This window comes from Podarcis cretensis (assembly GCF_951804945.1).
Source record: "Podarcis cretensis genome assembly, chromosome: 6".
In the NCBI taxonomy this organism is placed as follows: Eukaryota; Metazoa; Chordata; class Lepidosauria; order Squamata; family Lacertidae; genus Podarcis; species Podarcis cretensis.
This window is the reverse complement of record NC_137175.1, coordinates 14,590,868-14,608,475: the sequence shown is the minus strand read 5'-3', so window position 1 is coordinate 14,608,475 and position 17,608 is coordinate 14,590,868. Positions and strand designations below refer to the sequence as shown.

Genomic DNA, 17,608 nt, shown 5'->3' with positions numbered 1-17,608 from the left:
TCGTAGCTAAGACCATAAAATAAACTTGGGATGACAAAGCATCTAATTGAAAGTTCTTCCGAATACCGGATTCCAGCTACTGCCTCCACCCTTCTCCCAGCTGGACCAGAGCCACCAAGAGCCAGCCCAGAAGAAGACTTTATTATTATTATTTTTTAACAGTGCTGCATGAAGTTGCCTAGGCTCTGGTGAGATTCCAAGGGAAGGGAGTTCCATAACTGGAGCAGCTATCGAGAATGCCTCTGTGCAGATCAGCAGACAGGAATGGGGCAAACCTCAGTGCTGTCAGCAGTGTTGGAGATTATGTCACAACACGACCGGGTGTTATCCGTTGCATATCTCCTTACAGATAGTGGTAAAAGCAGATTCCAAGGAGAGCTCTTGTTTTTATTAAGGGACAGCCTCTAGAGATCTGTCAGGAGCTTGCATGTACATTGGTACCTCAGGTTACAGACACTTCAGGTTACAGACTCCACTAACCCAGAAATAGTACCTCGGGTTAAGAACTTTGCTTCAGGATGAGAACAGAAATCGTGGGAGCAGCAGGAGGCCCCATTAGCTAAAGTGGTACCTCAGGTTAAGAACAGTTTTAGGTTAAGAACAGCCCTCCAGAACGCATTAAGTTCTTAACCCGAGGTACCACTGTATAGCGAGACTCTTGCCTGCACAAAACTGCAGCAAGATAGCGCTCGCAGTTGCTTAATCGAGGATAAACACAATAAGGGAACAGGACATGGTGAAAGGTAATGGCTTCAGACCCAGGATTAAAGTGCAAACTATGGTCAGTCCTCACTGTAAGATAGCATATGAGTGCTAATGTAATGGCTTAACGGTTAGGTCTAGCCTGGAAATATCTGTTCCTAAAAAACGGAGGAAGGGGAGTGTTACCCCATGGCAGGAGCTCAGTTAAGCATTTAGCATGCAAGGAACTGTGTGCATCTGGAGTGGCTGAAACCAGAATCCATCTTAATGTCAGGTTGATCAGATGTCAGCTTGCCATACAACTGGCAAGCCAAATATTGTACGCAGGCCGTTACTGCTTGGGGTTTCACTGTTTTGATCATGGAATCGTAGAGCTGGAAGGGACCATCTAGTCGGCCATCTAGTCCAACTCCCTGCAATGCAGGAATTTGTTCCCCAATGTGGGGCTCGAACCCACGACTCAGAGATTAGGAGTCTCATGCGCTACTAAAAGGTTTTCCAAGCAGCAGCTGTTATTTCTGTATTTTGAAGGTTCTGATATTTTATAGATGTTTATGGTGATTTATAGGGATGCGGGTGGCGCTGTGGGTTAAACCGCAGAGCCTAGGACTTGCCGATCAGTAGGTCGGCGGTTCGAATCCCCGCAACGGGGTGAGCACCCGTTGTTTGGTCCCTGCTCCTGCCAACCTAGCAGTTCAAAAGCACGTCAAAGTGCAAGTAGATAAATAGGTACCACTTGGGTTTCCATGCGCTGCTCTGGTTCGCCAGAAGCATCTTAGTCATGCTGGCCACATGACCCGGAAGCTGTACGCCGGCTCCCTCGGCCAATAAAGCGAGATGAGCGCCGCAACCCCAGAGTCGGTCATTACTCGACCTAATGGTCAGGGGTCCCTTTACCTTTACCTGTGGTGATTTATAAGCATTTATTTTATTTACTCTTGTTTTATCTTTTGTTGTGCTGGGCTCCTTTTTGGTTAAAGCAGTGTTTCCCAACCGTGGGTCTCCAACTGTTTTTGGGACTACAACTCCCATCATCCCTGGCTAGCAAGACCAGTGGTCAGGGATGGTGGGAATTGTAGTCTGAAAACAACTGAAGACCCAAGGTTGGAGAACACTGGGTTAAAGATTAAGAAATAGAATAAATGTTAGCCACAAATAGGGAGAAGTAAGGGTGGCATCCAACTAACGTCAGGATTTATGCTGGTGCAATGGAATTTGTCCCCATCCTTCTCGCCTGTGCATTCCCTAAATCTGTTCTAAAGGTTCCCTCAGCCCTTTGGAGCAGATTTGAGGAGGGATCAGGACCCGCTGGGGTGGGAGTTCTGTTGCACGAACATAAAACCTTGCATGGGCAGGATGTGTTATTTGGATGCTGCCCCAAGGTCTGAGTCCCCCTTACTGAGTCATCACGGGGCTCACGTGTGATCTCCTCATTTCTGTCCTCGGTGTCAGCTGACACGCACTAGGGTTCCTTAGCATCACGATGGTTAGCAGCAGAAATCATGCAATAAATTTTAGACGATCCCGCTTAGAAATGCAGCTCGCTCTTCTTCGCTCCCTTGAAGCTATCCTTAACTGGAATGCAAATTGCCCAGGAGAGAATCCCTATTTGTTGAGACTCTGGAGTCCGTTGCATGCCTGCACTTCAGTTTCTTAGGAAATGGCTGGTGTATTAACAGCACTGTCAGCACATCTGTCGTGCATGTTCTTGTGATTTGTCACGGAATTGCTTAACTCAGCCCTTTTTCCCTTTCAGAGTGTTTCGCTGTGCTGCTCTTGCTATAATTGTCTCTTCTCAAGTTCCCCTGATGCAAGGAAGGGTGGGGTCTTCAGAAGACCGTGGGAGCCTTTGGATTCCAGAATGACAGAATACAAGAGGAACCTGCAGTAAAAAAAAATAATTCAGTGTGGAGTCCTTCTGGCCAGGGTGCCAGCTAACCATTCAGGACACTCCAGGAAGCTCCCTCCCCACTTCCTGTTTTTCTGTTTCTCACACCCTTACGCTCAGTCCTCATTGGATGATTGCAGACACGTCTCCTTTAATAGAAGAGCCTTTTCAGGCTGGGACACCCCAGAGACTCACCTGGCACCAAACGTCTTCTCTCTTCCCCCCCCCCCAGCATCTAGTGGCAACCTGTTTATGTGCCCTGGCCCTTCAGTTTCCAGGTTTCGCTAACAGATACAGTGGTGCCTCGCAAGACGAAATTAATTCGTTCCGCGAGTTTTTTCGTCTTGCGATTTTTTCGTCTTGCGAAGCACGGACTTTGGAAAAGCTTCAAAAATCACCAAAGTCTTCAAAAACCTCAAAAAAGGCTACCACACCGCGTGCTATGAGTTGCTCCTCGAAGTGAATGCACAGTTTTAAGAAAAAGGAAACAAACTTGCAAGACAAAGGAAACAAACTTGCAAGACGTTTTCGTCTTGCGAAGCAAGCCCATAGGGAAATCCGTCTTGCGAAGCAACTCAAAAAACGAAAAACTCTTTCGTTTTGCGAGTTTTTCGTCTTACGAGGCATTCGTCTTGCGAGGTACCACTGTATGGATTTTACTGGTTCTGCTGCTTTGGTTAAACTGGAGGGCGGGGGCGTAGATAAATGTTTAAATACCTGCTTTTTAAAAACTACTTAGGATGTTGCTACAACTGGCGAAATTCGACAGTCCCTCTCAGTCTGTTTGTGGTCCTCTGCTTTGATCTCCTCTTGACTAGGAGAAATCCACTTTCAGTTCTGATAAGCCATGCAAGGCGATGGTGCCAAAGTCCTTAAAGGGCACCCCAGCCTGAACCGCAGCATTGCCAAGGATGCTAGAGTAATAATAATAATTTTTATTTATACCCTGCCCCCGCCCCCAGCCAAGGCCGGGCTCAGGGCAGCTAACAAGCCATAATAAAAACAAGTAGAGCACTGGGACTGTGTGCTGCAGCCCCGACCACCTCTTGCTTAAAAGTAGCATGCAAGCTCACTTGGTTGGAACATGGTGCTGATAACACCGCGGTTGCAGGTTCAATCCCCATAAGGGACAGCTGCATGTTCCTGCATCACAGGGAGCTGAACTTGATGGTTCTCGGAGGTTCCTTCCAACTCTACAATCCTATGATTTCGCCTGCTGAAGAATTCTTCAGAACTCAAAAGCTTACTGTCAGGGAACTGACATCGGATCGAGAGGTGGAGGCAAGGCTCCCGAGCGATGCAGGAGGGGAAGGAATTCAGCGCAACACCAGTAGAGAAGGGAGGGAGATGGAGGATTCGGAGAGGGGTCTCCAAGACCCTTCACCAGAGACTAGTGGAGAGAGCGTGGACACGCTTCTGCCTTCCCCTTACTTGCGCAGACGAGTTCCGCGCAGGGAGAGTAGGCGGAGACTTGGCATCAAACAGCTCTTATGCTGGAAGAGGTTCAAGAAACACCCACTGACGGATTCTGCAAGCGACTGAACGGCCACGGAGTGAAAGGCTGTCAGCCGAGGCATGGTTAGCCAGGCAATCTAGCCGAAAGTAATGGCAACTTACGCACAAATAACCCCTTATAACCATTACACTTACTGACTTGCATATCTTGGGATCCCCCTGTGAAATTGCAGAACGTGAGGAACCAGCTTATGCTTTCAAAAGACGTCTTTGGGTGGGTGCAAATGACCACCCTGCTTCTTAAAGCCGGGGCTGCCCCACACTGTGTCCCTGCATAGCTCCTTTCCTCTACCCGGTCCTTCTTCCCTGCATAGACTCCCGGCAGCCACGCATCTCTTCGCACTTCCTGTTGGCGTGAAAAATCTCTCGAATGCTTCCAATACAAGAACGTGGGGAAATGCAGCAGGGGTTTCCCCCTGTCATAGGTGCATCGGAGTAGAAGTGGATTAGGGCCTTGTGATTTGCAGCAGGAGCTGGGCGATGGGCTCACATCTGTTTATATGCCGCTTGCTGTGTGGAGACTGGTGTGCAAGGTCTAATAAGTTGAGCCGGCATATCTGATCTGCAGGAAGTGGAAAAGGCACGTTGAACTGGAATGTGTCCTTGACTATAGAACATTGCATAGATTTTCAGGCAGGGCTTGGCCAAACGTCTCATTGCGACATGCTTGTTGCAAGCCCTAGATTCAGCTTTGGAAAAGCTGAATGTTCTGTACTCTTAAAACATGTTTTTGTTTTTTTCTTTAAACAAAATGTAGTCTGTTGCTATTAGCAACAACTTAGTATGTGTGCACCCCTCACATAGTAGCCTTGGCCTTGTTGTCTTTCCTAGCTTTGGCTTTTCCTTGCTGCATTACTGCACGTTCTTTACATAACAAAACCCTAAGCTGCTGTAGAAAATCATGGGTTGCCGGACATGGTAAGCCTTGCTGTGACTTGCTAGCATGACTTGACCATGTAGGTTCTGGGCCACAGCTTGTGGTTAGCGAGGGGAGAGAGGAACCAGGAGCCTGGGTTCAGACAGCACACTATGCCATAGTTCCTTATACCACACTGTACAGACAAGTTCCTAAATTTTCCATTCTGGGTGTTTTGTAGAATTCCCTTAGCCGTGGTTTGTGCCAGATGCCTGGGGTTGTGACAACTGGTGGAACAGGCAGCAAAGGAATTGTTTATGCCGGCAACTCAAATACTTTACACATTGGCCCTGACTAGCAGAAACGACACACAAACCTGTAGCCAGGCTTATGTTCGACTCCAAAGACCTCCCATTTTTTTTGGGGGGGGGGGAGATAATTTTACCGGAGACCTCAAACAGAAAAGCTATTATGCCCTCAGATGTAATCATCCGTGGATGCTTGTAACTGGAAATGTGGATTGGACCAGGATTTATATGGGAGAAAAGAAGTGATATAAACCAGATGATAATAGTGAAAAATGTGAAATTGAAGAAGTTACTTTTCTGTCTAGTGACTGTCTAGGTCACTAAACTACAACTCTATAAACTACAACTAAACTACATTGGCCATGTTGGGTGGGGCTCGTGGGAGTTATAGTTTAGCAGCATCTGGAGGGATGCAACGTAGTCGCCCTGAAAATTGCAGGTAGATAAGGACATTTTGTGTATGAACTCGAGGCGCATACAATCACCCATTTTTTCCTTGATGTGGACACAGCAGCACTGCTTTTAGCTGCTAGGGAGGACTCTCCTGTAGGTGTGTCGCTATGGGAGGGGTGCAGTCAACAGGAGAGGCCCTGCTATTCCCTCATGAGCTCACTGAAGAGGAGAGGGCATTTGTTTGATTATCCTTGCAGCAAAGCATTTGTGCGCTCTTCCCTCCATGCATGAGGGGAGGAGGCATGAAGCATCTGTCTTAACGGTTTGTAAAAAGAAGTAACAGCTTTCCATTTTTCAGAGGTGAGAACCTGGTCTCTGCAAACAATAGCTTATTGGGGTAATTTGAGTAAATGCCACCCAAGAAATAACATTCCTACACAAAGTGGATGTATTTCTAACCGCATTCCCTTCTCCCATTCAGCAGTCACGGCAAATGCCCTTGCGCTGCACAAGTCTTGATAATTCTGTAGCTTGCAAGTATAAAAAAGCTCAAGCATTTTCATTGTGCAACTGGGGTTAAGCTTCTGAAACTAATGTGGTGCTCCCAGCTTCCTTGCATCTATCGACACTGCCAGGAATTGCTTCTGGGGACGAGCAAAGATGCAATCGTGGCAATAATAAATGGCTGCAGTTCTAATGGCAATGATTTCTCTTTTCAGTGATGCTCCAGCCTTTTGATTACGACCCTAATGAAAAAAGTAAACACAAGTTCATGGTTCAGTCGATGTTCGCACCCCCCGATACTTCAGACATGGAAGCAGTAGTGAGTATTGAGAAATGGCTTATCAAGGTGCTGCGTTTTTCTTCTGTGTGAATAACATGGCAGAAAGCCTTTTAACAAGAGCCGCCGAGTTGTTTAAAGGGCACAGTGTAATAGCGAGACAAGGCGGAGCACCTAGCGGTATAAAAGGGGGTGGGGGCTTGGAATGGAAGTCAAGACAACCTTCAAGAAATGAAAATTGAAATAGACAATCTGGATACCTTTGATTGAACTGGCAATCTTGCTGAGAGTGCCGATGCCTCAAGATTCATAGAGGTCTGTTGAGGAGAAATCTTATTTGCTCACTTATTCACTTCAGGAAAACAAGTTAGGCAACTGGACTTTGCAAGCATATTTGAGCTGTATCCTGCAAACACATTATCTTGGTGCAAGGACTTTCCCAGGTGCAATGGAACTTCATCCCCTCTCGTCCCCACATGCGTACCCTAAATCTGTTCTTGGGGGCGGGGTGGGGTGTGCTTTTTAAAATTTTTGCAAAAACAGAACCCAGGTTTTTTCTTCTTTAAAAGATGAAGAAACAAAACAAATTCCTCCCTCCCCCACAGCTTCCAACATTTCTGGACATTTTACATCTCTAGCATGAACCAAACCAGCAAGAGGGATTTGTAAATAATGTTGGCCCTGTGGCATGCTTGAACGCCGCAAGTGCACTAATGTCACCCCCACATCTAGAATACCCTTACAGCATAATGTAGGAATGGTGTGGCTTCGTATTCTCCGCAGAGGAAGGCAGTGCTGGCTGAGCCACATCGGAAAATTTAGGGTACCCTTATCCATATTAGGTTGGGGTTAATACCTACGGATTTTGCATCTGTTGCTAGAGTTGGATGGTATTGCTGTGAAAAGTACAGATGAATCTTGCCCAGCGGCAAGTCTACAATTTATTTATGCACATTTATTTATTTCAATGTCGGGACGCAGGTGGCGCTGTGGGTTAAAGCCTCAGCGCCTAGGACTTGCCGATCGAAAGGTCGGCGGTTCGACTCCCTGCGGCGGGGTGCGCTCCCGCTGCTCGGTCCCAGCGCCTGCCAACCTAGCAGTTCGAAAGCACCTCCGGGTGCAAGTAGATAAATAGGGACCGCTTACCAGCGGGAAGGTAAACGGCGTTTCCGTGTGCGGCTCTGGCTCGCCAGAGCAGCGATGTCACGCTGGCCACGTGACCCGGAAGTGTCTCCGGACAGCGCTGGCCCCTGGCCTCTTAAGTGAGATGGGCGCACAACCCCAGAGTCTGTCAAGACTGGCCCGTACGGGCAGGGGTACCTTTACCTTTACCTATTTATTTCAATATTTACGGACGGCCTTTCAGGGATTAACTCTCCGAAAGTGGCTCACAGCGTATTAGCATAGGGTTATATCCAACGAAGTCATTCCGTTAGTGCAAGAATATCTTGCTTGTGCAACAGGACTTTCTCTTCCTCTTCTCATGTTGCCGCCCCCGCCCCCAGATCTGTTCTGTGGGTTCCCCCAATTCTCCCAAGCAGGTTGCAGGCCATGGGGAGATCAGAGGGAGGGGAAGTTCCATTACACAAGTGGAACCCCTCGTGATAACAGGGCAACTTCATTGCATACAACCAATGATGTTCACTCATAATGTAATTGCCAACAACAAATCTTCAATCTGTAAAGCACAAAAGCAGCTGCAAAATATTCTAATAGCAGCAGGAGAGCAGTATAAATACAAAAAACAAGCAGCAAAGCCTAAGATTGTAAAAAGAACGCCAATTACATTGAAAAAGCTAAAATGTTTTTTGGAACCAAAACAAGAATATGTGGATCAGTTGTATAAATAGCATGTCCTTTTGACCCCAGCTTGTAGCATTAAAATATATTTAACTCTTAAAGTATGGTCCTGACCATGAACTTTGAATGAACATTGCTTATGAGAACTGGTCAACAGACCAAAATACCCCTTGAATTGAGCAGGTCATTTGAAATAATCTGGAAGGCAGTTGCCAGTGTCCTAATAACGCTCTCTCTCACACACAAATTGAAAATGACAGCATTTACCTGTTCTTTAATTTGCAAACTTGTTATCTAGGGGGTGCCACCTCTGTGGGAGGCTGTGGTTAATCCCAGTGGCTTGCATTTGTGAAGGATTTTGCCCTTTACCAGAAGCAAACAGCCCTGCTGCTTGCGATGTTCAGATTGCTTCTGGGGCACATTGCATGCAACCCACAGCCAAGCACAATAGGTGGAACCAGTTGGCCTAGCTAAGAGCAGTCCCACTGCATTTTTGCTCAATGGCATGTGCTCCTCGTGGGAAACAAAACCTTATGCAAGCAGAACTAGCCTGTTTGGTTCACCCTGTGCCATCTGGGAGCACACTGTGTGAATGTTCCATCCGAACGCTCACTGTTTGCCAATAAGCCAAGCCAAAATCTGTAGGAACAAGCCTCACCCCTTTCTCCCCAGGCAAATCCCTCTTATCCAAGTGGATAGCTCAACTTGTCAGAGCATGGTGCTGATAAGGGCAAGGTTGCAGGTTCAATCCCTGTATGGGACAGCTGTGTATTCCTGCATTGCAGTGGGATGGACTAGATCAGGGGTCAGCAACCTCAGGCCCATGAGCCAGAAGTGGCCCGTGGAGGTCGTTTGACCAGCCCACAAGCCGCCTCCAAACCAAGGTGCGCGCTGCGCTAAACCGGCGCGGCGACTCGCTTCCGTGGCACTGAAAATCGTGTCTGTGCAGGTGCAGGCATCGAAAATCGCGGGGGTGCACGCGATCGATCCAGCCCACGGAGGGATTTCCGTGGGACTGATCTGGCCCAGGCAAGATAAACCTTGCTGACCCCCGGACTAGATGATCCTTCCAACTCTGCAGTTTCATGATTCTCCCTGCCCAAATCCGCTAGCAAAGAGTTGCATGGAGCGGTGGGCATCCGCCAGCCAGCTCTAATTCAACACCCACCCCACCATTCCTGCTTCAAAGCAGAGAAGGCCTAGGGAGCAAGGAGGGGGGCACTTTGGCACTTCATAGTCAAGTCTCTTCAAGTGGAAAGATAGCAGGCGTCCCTGCACGACTTCCCAGCTATCTTCACCCATCTCTGCAGCGTCGCAGTTGGAGGGAAACGCCGGCTGTTCATCATTCAGCAGAAGATGACACCATTCTTGTCATGGCTGGGAGATTCATTAAAGCCTGTTATTGGCCCTTCTGAAACTTTCTCAGAAGTGTTTCAGAATGCTAGATAGACATTTCCATATTTATTTATTTTTACGAGTGATCCATGAAATAGGGGGGTTTCACTTTGCTTCTGGAAGGTTTCTTGGACATTGGAGAGACATTGGGGAAACAAACTGCATAGTACTGAAGAAGACGTCATTCTTTTAAAATTAACTTTTTCTTCCGTTCTGTGTGTTTTAGTGGAAAGAAGCAAAGCCAGAGGAACTCATGGATTCAAAACTTAGATGTGTGTTTGAGCTGCCGGCAGAAAACGATAAACCCGTGAGTGCAATTGTTACTTTCTGTACTTGGCACGGCTGCTGCTTATAAGTAAAAGGTAGTGTCTGAAATATCTAGACTCTTAAACCAGCTATATATTTCAAGGCCCAAACATAAGGCTGTGGTTTATTCAGAAACTATATTAAATGTTCAAAACAAATCTTCCCAGCAAAGAGGCACTTTTATAGTCAATTTAAAATATTTTTGTAGATTATAATAAAATTGATTTAAACATGATCGATTTACTGTGGGTGAAGCTGATTTTCTTCAGTATGTTCCCTGCTTTTTCTTCTCTCACACAGAATCATGTCATGGGCACATCATTACTAAAGCTGCACCTGTGCTTTACATAGGATTGTGCATTGCAATTCTGAAGTCACAGCCATGCCTTTAGGTATATGGTGGTGGTTTTTCTGGCGCTTAGTCCTCTAACAATGTAAAAGGTGGAATTACAGCATATTGCACTAGAGTAGCCTATGGATTCCAGGTTTCTGCTTTCCCCCTTTTAATCTGTAAAAGTTGTAATGGCAGGAGACTAGGCAGCAAATAGTAGCTTTAGCCATTGCTCTTAGTATTCCAGATTGTGATGCAATTTCAGCGTCAGATAAGAAATAGAACGTCCCACAAGTTGCCAGGGAAGGCTGTGTTTAGCTTAACTGCTGCCTCCTGCACTGTTCTTGCTGCATTTGCAGCACCGAAGTGACCTCAAGCCTGGGCAGTGTGTATGGAGGCCCTGGGCTGCCCAGAGAACAAGTCACTGTTGTGGTCCAAAGGAAAGCAGAGCAATACATTTAGCACCAGCTTGGCTGCAGGAGTTGCCGGAAAGAGGCATACAAGACGCCATCCAACTGCCTTAGGGACTGGACTCTGGATTTGTGTAGGGTTTATTCCTTTGCCTTCTCCTGAAGATGTCGCACAACGCAGTGGAGGCCTAGGATCATAGTTTTCCATCTAGATGGGCTACCTCACCAGCTTGACACAGGACACTTCCAACAATCTGAGAGGTGTTCCTGGACACTTCTGGCTTTGCTTTTTGAACACATAAATACCCTTGTGCCTGGCTGGTCGCTCAAATCTTTGGGCCCTGTTTGTAATCGCAGTTGTCACCCATTGCAAAATGGGTGCAATGAGGAACCCATGTTTAGAACTTGGGTCTTTGTGTACTATGTGAAAAATAATGGAGGCTGGGAACTATTGAGAGAATAAGGAAGGAAAGGAGTCTGGGCAGTTGTAATGGGCAGCAATTACAAATATCCCTAGAAACTTAATATTCCTTTTACCTAAAGCACTAACATTAAGACTTCAAGTAGAATAGGTATCTGTAGGAGGCTCTTGGCATCTCTGTCTCACACACAAGCACAACTCTCCATCTACCAACCCAGAGATGAGGGAACAGTAGCTGGGGCAATGGGATTTCAAAAATAGCCATAGATACAATATGCAAAGCGTTCCGGCTCCCTGGGGCTGATGGAAGTTGTAGTCCAAAACATCTGGAATGTACTAGGTTGGGGAAGGCTGACTGAGATTGTTGGCTGTCCTAAGTGCTTTGTAAAGAGGTGGAATGATAGGATTTGAAGTGCCCTAAATGAAAACAAACTTTCTGTTGTTGTTGTTTTTGTCTCAACAGCATGATGTAGAAATAAATAAAATTATATCCACAGCTGCAACAAAGACAGAATCTTCTGTAATGTCTAAATCATTAAGTTCTTCTTTGGATGACAGCGAAGTTAAGAAAGTAATGGAAGAATGTAAGAGGCTTCAGTTAGAAGTTCAGAGGTTACGAGAGGAGAATAAACAATTTAAGGTAAGGTGAACCTATTGACACTTAGGACAAAGTTAAAGTATTGGCATGTATTGCAAACTGCCTGGCATAGTTGTGTTTTTGTTGGGCGTTCAGTAACAGCTGGGGATTTGTTTCATGCTGGTTCACGCATTACTCCTAAGTAACAGAGGTGCATTCAGCTAAACTATTGTGCTGGTGGAGGCCAGTACAAGGATTCCTGCTTGTGCAACAGGAATTCTGCCCTCTCCTTCCCTGCCAGGGCTGGGGGAACTCCAAGAAGAGATTTAGGGGGTACGGGGGGGGGAGAGGCAGAAGTTTCCCTCTCGCAAGGAAAATCCTTGCACTGGTGCAGCCTACATAGAATACAACCCATAGTTTGTTTTAAGTCTTTCATTATGTTGGGTGCTGCTGTGCTGTGTCTCCCAGTGCAAACAAGACACGGTATGGTTTGTGCCATCGGATACAGTGGTGCCCTGCAAGACGAAAAACTCGCTAGACGAAAGAGTTTTCCGTCTTTTGAGTCATTCCGCAAGACAAATTTCCCTATGGGCTTGCTTCGCAAGACGAAATGTCTTGCGAGTTCTTGCGAGTTATTTTCCTTTTTCTTCAAGCCGCTAAGCCGCTAATAGCTGTGCTTCGCAAGACGAAAAAACCGTTAGACGAAGAGACTCGCGGAACGGATTAATTTCGTCTTGCGAGGCACCACTGTACTGTAGCTTGTTTGTTTCCAACAAACCACAAGCGGTAGGCCAGAAATAAGCCAAGGTCCGTTGTCCTTGGCTTACTTCTGGTTTACTGATCATGGTTTGTTTGAAATAAACCACAATCAGGGTTCACACAATAAGCCGTACCATGCTTGTTCTGGGGTATGGCTTATTGGGAGAAGGTGAGCGGCAGGAATATTCACAATTAAGCCATGGTTTAAAACAAACAATAGCTTTTTGTTGTTTTAACCTAGCCTTATCCTGATCTATTAAGGGACGCGGGTGGCACTGTGGGTTAAACCACAGAGTCTAGGACTTGCCGATCAGAAGGTCGGCGGTTTGAATCCCCACGACGGGGTGAGCTCCCGTTGCTCGGTCCCTGCTCCTGCCAACCTAGCAGTTCGAAAGCACGTCAAAGTGCAAGTAGATAAATAGGTACCGCTCCAGCGGGAAGGTAAACGGCGTTTCCGTGCGCTGCTCTGGTTTGCTAGAAGCAGCTTAGTCGTGCTGGCCACATGACCCGGAAACTGTACGCCGGCTCCCTCGGCCAATAAAGCGAGATGAGCGCCACAACCCCAGAGTCGGTCACGACTGAACCTAACGGTCAGGGGTCCCTTTACCTTTACCCTGATCTATTGTTGTGTATTAGACAGTTGTTAGCCACTCTAGGTGCCTTTTGGCCAGAGAACAGGGCAGAAATTATTTGAGTGAATCTGTGAATTTGGTTAATGGATATAATCTACCGCAGTAGTGAATGATGGCAAAATGAGTAACTAGCAAGCTTAACTAGAAGACCTGGGTTTTTTTTTTAAACCATGGTTAATCTGTTAGTAACAGATTGTAGGATCGTGTGCTGTCTTTTCCCATCACTTGCATTCTGGTCCAAATTTCTCCTGGCTGCCCATGGTTTCTTATAGCATTGGCACTTGCATTAACAGAGGTTAGAGCTGACTGCAGTTCCTGATCAATCCAGCTGGGGGGGGGAGGAACTGTTTTCGGATCCCAGGTTTAGCAGGAACCCTGGTTACATTTTAGGTCTGTTTTGGGCCTGGCAGAGGCGAGTTTTCTGCTTGGAAAAGGGAGCACATTATCTCACCCCAGATTGTTTACATCTCAGCACAGAGTTGCGGCTGAGCTTCTAATGCACACCTCTGCTCAGTGCATTTATTTATTTATTTTTAATCTCCATAAATGATCCTTGCTGCAGGAAGAAGATGGACTGCGGATGAGGAAGGCGCCCCAGACAAACCACCCGGGCTTTGCTTCAGCACCTGCTGTGAAGGAAGAGGGGCTCAGTACTAGATTACTTGCCCTGGTGGTACTGTTCTTCATCATTGGCGTCATTATAGGGAAAATCGCCTTGTAGAGGCAGCATGCTGAGGATTGTAAATTGGATTGATGGATCTGCCATATCATTGGTATTAAATTTATTCATAACAAATGTTAAAAAAAAAAAAAATGTATGACATCTCACAGGTCTTGCCTTTTAAATTTTTACCCCTGCACAAATATAACATTAACATAACATAATCTTCTAGAAAGCATAAAACGTACAAGGAGCTAAGCAGGAGAAGAGAGGCGAGTTACATCTTGATTGCGAGCAGTGAGGACAAAATCATGTATTTTAACACTATAAAGGTGCATTTTGTGTGTGTGTGTGTGTGTGTGGGTTTTTCTGTTTGTTTTTTTAAAGTTAAACTTCAAAGAGTTCTTGGACCTTCATCCCAATTACTGGACTTCTCTTCTTTGGAGGGGGGAAAAGAAGAAGTTCCTCCGTTGAAAAAGAGTAGATCCTTCTGGTTATTTAGAGGTTGGCTTTCAGGCAGGTGAGGTTGATGGCGTTATTGTAAAATAGGCTAACCCACCGTTCCTCCTCCTCTTAAATTTTAACAGTTCTGTCAAGTGGGTGTGACTTGGGTCTCAGCAGTGTAACTCCCCAAGCAGCTGTTTATTCACCCTGAACTCTCTTTAAGTGTGACCCTGCCTCTCTAGGTCATTTGCAGGAGCTGTGAACCACTAACTGGGCAGCTTGGAAGATGAGGAGAGGGGAGAGAGGACTTGGAGCAGGGTCATGATCCAGAAGGGTGCCAGCAGCACCGGGTTTCTGAAATTTGGCCCTGGCCAGTCTTATGTATATAAAAGGGGCGACCAAAAGATTTGGGAGGCTGTAGCAGGAGGAGTGGAAGGCGAGAGGGTCACCCACATGCTTTTTTGCTCATGTCAGTCTAGCAGTGAGGAAACCTAATTGCCAGTGGTGGTTTGGAAACACACGGAGCCTACTCTCCAGCTATGGTCAACTCAACGTGTTGCACCAGATGTGCTCCGATTTGAACTGCGGGTGTGATTTTCTTAGCCAGGCTTTGTAGGAAAGAGGAGCGTTGCAACGAGCCATCGCATTTTGTATCTGAACCCTCCCGTCTTGCTAAAATAGTTTCTTCCTGTCCATCTGTGTTTCCAGTTAAGATGGCATCATGTTTAATGGGGACCATGCACCTCTTGCCTCATCCATCGCATCATTTTTGCATCCTCCGCTTGTCGCATCCATCAGCAAACCTTTCCTCCTCTGCTTGCTTGCACCCTCGGCAGACTCTCACAAGCTTAGCCTCATAATGCATTGCACATGGGGGGGGGGGTCTTTCCACTTACATGACCTTATTTCAGCCTTTTGCCATTTACCTTCTCGTGAAGCTTTTAGAGATCAGGTTTCTGTCCTGAACCTAGAAGAAAGGCTGTCAGGGATTTGGTCTCCTGGACCTGAGAAGGAATGGGACTTGCTGTTCTGTGCCCATCAGTAGCACAGCTTAGTTCAGTCTCTGGGGCATTCTCTGTTTCTCAACAGCTCAGTTCAAGAGAGAAATAACATGCTCCTCCTTTGCCCATCAGCTGTTTAGTGCTGACTTTCTTGAATGGTGCTGCACCCAAGGAAGAAGAGTCTGTTGGACTATAACTGGCTAAAAAGGGGACATGTGTATGGAAGAACTTGGGGGCAAAGGTCATGAATCTTAAGCAACCTGGTTGTCTCGTTTGTGGGATGATAGGTCTAGACCAGCCTTCCTTTCGACCACTCTCTAGCTGTTGCTAGATTCCAGCTCTCCTCATCCCTGACCAATGGCCATGCTGGTTGAAGCTGATGGGGAGTTGGGAGAACAGCAACACCCGCAGGGCACCAGGTTGGGTACGTTTGGTTTAGCACCACTGGTATTAACATACCAGTCAATGGAAAGCTGAAAGGAGCTGAATGCCAGCCCCATTGAACAATGTGGAAAATGCCACTGGACAGTCACCTGTGTGGCAGGTTGCATGGGGCGAGGAGGGTCAATGCCTCGTTCTAAAAGGGGACCAAGCTACTGTTTGCTGTTGGTTCACGTAGCTGAGTTAAAGTCCTTTATATCCAAATGTTTAATGCATATTTAACTTATTTAATACACAGTCAACTCTCAACTTACGTTCCAGGGATAGCTCATGAAGCCAAAATCTCATATACTCAAAACACATAGTCCCTTGCACCTCCAAATGCTCTGCCAAGCTCACTGCAGTGGCAGGTGGGATTGCTGGTGCCCCCCTCTCTTTAATTTTTTTTGTTTTTAAGTTTAAATGCACGTTAAGTTGCAAGCTGACTGTATTTCATCTCATGTTTCCTTTACCGTCACAGAAGTTTGACTACTGTTATAAATGGTTAAAAAAGAGAGAAAAGGCACCTGTTCAAAGTTGGTGAATAGAACTAAATTTTCCTTTTGTTGCTGTAGTAACGATGGACTCTTCCTCCTCTTGATGCTTTGGGCACGACATAATTCTCACTTTCGACCATCTAAACATTGGGGGAAACAGCGGTCAGGAAAACTGTTTTTGTATATAAAAATAAGTCTATGTAGGGGAAAAAAATTAGTAGGAATTAGTTCTATGCTGTTAAAAACAAAAAGACCAATCCTGTTTGACTATGTAGCATCTTTAAAAAAAAAATCAAATAAATCTACCCCCAAACGAATGGAGTTCCGTCCCTGTTTTGATTGCTTCATTTTGTGCTTCAAAGCTGCGAAAGTGAATTGTTCGTAACGAGACGTTAAGTTGCCTAGTTTTGATGATGACCACTTTTTCCTAACTTAATTTTATTTCCAAACACATAACAAGGAGCAACTCAAGTAAGAATGCGACTTAGCTTTTTTTGAAGAGGACGTGTCATGCACAAATAGAAAAAAAGTCTTATCTGCAGAAGTTATGGATGGACAGCATTGAGTTGCTTACAAGTGATCACCACATTAAAATAAAAGTCTGCCACCTAAGATTGCTTCTGCTGTTCGGACCACAGATTTAGCTTGTGCCTGCCTGCAGCTTTTACAACCTTCATCTTCCGGGAGTTGACAGTGCTGTCCATCATACCTGTGGTGCTTTTAACCATAGCAGTACTGCTGCAGGAAGTGCAGTTTTCTATGGGTTCATGCCTCCGCACAAGTAAAGGCCCACAGCCAAATAGAACTAGGCCATGAGATTAACCCACAGAAATCAAGGGTGCTTTAGTTGAGATTGCTGCATTGCAGGAGGGTTGGAGTGGATGAACTGAGGATTTGGTCATGTGGAAACCAGCTGCCCCAGTATTAGATAGGGAACATCTGGCTTGTCAGTAGTACATGTGAAAAAGGATCTAGGGGTCTGACTCAACATCAGGAAGAGCTTTCTAAGAGCTATTTGACGGTGGGACAGGAGGTTGTGGACTCTCCATCCTTGGACATTTTAGAGCAGGTTGGATGGCCATCTGCCTTGGGTCCTTTAACTGAGATTCCTGCATTGCAGGGGTCAGACTAGATGACCCTTCGAAGTCCCTTCCAACTCTACACTTCTAGGAGTCCATGATTCTAAGAGTTTGCTCGCAGCATTTTCTGTTCAATGCGTATTCTGTGGGTTTTATTTTTCAACGTAAACCGATTCCAAGCACCGCATCATGTTTCAGTCAAAACCGTTACGCATTTATGACCTACTACTGTTTCTGAAATGAAAATGGAAGAAACTGCAAAGGATGTGTGCATTTATTTTGGATGGAATAAATAGCAAGAGCTAATTACACACATCTGGTGTCTGTTTCGCAGACTGAACACACACACATTCAGATTTGTAGTACCAAATCTGCTTTTAGGGTTTGGTTGTGGGGTGGTTTTTTTAATCCATTTGGACATTGAACTGAGAC

The 17,608-nt window shown here is 46.1% G+C and overlaps 1 protein-coding gene and 1 long non-coding RNA gene across 3 annotated transcripts in view; both read left to right on the top strand.

The window, feature by feature from the left end:
• VAPB (VAMP associated protein B and C) overlaps window positions 1–16,414 on the top strand; it is a 47,045-nt gene extending 30,631 nt beyond the window's left edge. For both annotated transcript variants that reach the window (XM_079979976.1, XM_079979975.1), the window contains exons 4-7: window positions 6,382–6,485; window positions 9,865–9,945; window positions 11,570–11,746; window positions 13,637–16,414. In XM_079979976.1, coding sequence (XP_079836102.1) covers window positions 6,382–6,485; window positions 9,865–9,945; window positions 11,570–11,746; window positions 13,637–13,795 — 521 coding nt within the window. In that variant the 3' untranslated portion in view covers window positions 13,796–16,414. The remainder of the gene's footprint in view (window positions 1–6,381; window positions 6,486–9,864; window positions 9,946–11,569; window positions 11,747–13,636) is intronic.
• LOC307218077 overlaps window positions 1–17,608 on the top strand; it is a 136,905-nt gene that overhangs the window by 115,437 nt on the left and 3,860 nt on the right. The window lies entirely within an intron of this gene.